Source organism: Chinchilla lanigera, unplaced genomic scaffold, assembly GCF_000276665.1.
Source record: "Chinchilla lanigera isolate Chin_1 unplaced genomic scaffold, ChiLan1.0 scaffold00104, whole genome shotgun sequence".
NCBI classification, from domain to species: Eukaryota; Metazoa; Chordata; class Mammalia; order Rodentia; family Chinchillidae; genus Chinchilla; species Chinchilla lanigera.
The window spans coordinates 3,313,837-3,314,868 of NW_004955505.1; the positions used below are offsets into that span (position 1 = coordinate 3,313,837).

At 71.4% G+C, this 1,032-nt stretch overlaps 1 protein-coding gene across 1 annotated transcript in view; it reads right to left on the reverse strand.

Annotated features, from left to right (window-relative positions):
• Nucleotides 1-204, reverse strand: part of Fgd4 (FYVE, RhoGEF and PH domain containing 4) — a gene marked incomplete in the record, with an annotated part of 205,910 nt that extends 205,706 nt beyond the window's left edge. The window contains 1 exon segment of the mRNA XM_013505926.1: nt 1-204. Within this exon segment, the coding sequence (XP_013361380.1) occupies nt 1-107 (107 nt within the window).
• Nucleotides 205-1,032: the final 828 nt, after the last annotated feature.

Here is a 1,032-nt window from a genome sequence, read left to right on the forward strand (position 1 = left end):
GGCCCCACGCGCGGGGAGGGCGCGCTCCAGGGCCGCGGGACCCCCGGCGGCAGGTGGGCCAGATTGGACTTGCGTCGGATCGCCACGCGCCGGAAGTCGCCGCTCATGGTGCTGGGCTGGTGGGCGGCCCTGTGCCCTCCGGAGCTGGGAGCCGGGAGAGACGCAACTCGGACGCTGGGTGACTTCTAGCGGCGCGGCGCTCGGTCCCGGCTCACCTGCGGCCGCCAGCACCGCGCCCCGCCCCGCGCTCCCGAGCCAATCGCCGCGGCTCCGCCCCGCCCCGCCCCTCGCTCCCGAGCCAATCGCGCGGATCCGCCTCGCCCCGCCCTCCCGAGCCAATCGCCGCCGGGCCCTCCCGAGCCACTCTCCTGGGCGCGGGCCAGGAGCGCAGAGGGGCAGAGCGGGCACCCTGGGCGGGGCCGGGGTCGGGACCGCACTGTGGGTGCCACGCCCCCGCCACTCCACGCCCCTACCCAAGCCCGCCCTCGCCACACCTGCGCCGCACACCTGGCGCGCGGAAAGGCGGGTGGCCACCTGCGGGCGGCGCTGGGTTCGCGGCCAAGCGAAAAGCCCAGCAGCACCGCCGGCCCTGCCGGAGTGCGCCGAGCCCAGACCCGCGCCCAGGGGCACGCGCGCCTCTCCGGCCGCTGTGCTTCGCCGGCGCCGATCTCGCTTCGGACCAGGGACACGGAGCGCGCGGCCCCGCCCAGTCTCTGCGCGCTCTGCGCTCGCGGGAGGCCCCGAGCCCGGAGCTCCGCACCCAGGCTCCGGAGTGGGGAAGAGAGAAGCAGGGACCTCGGACCCTCGCTGTCAGCAAGGCATTCGGAGTCCTTCCGTAATTACCAAGCTTTGTGGTTTGGGCTATAAACGAAATTGTACAAGATGCACTTTTAGCTGGACACAGTGGCCCGCGGGAGGATTACACGAAGCCGAGAGTTTAAGGCAAGCCTGAGCAACACAGCAAGACCCTGTGTCGCTCAAAGAGGATTTAATTTAAACTGCGTGGCTCATCTGCGTTGAAAACGTTCCTGC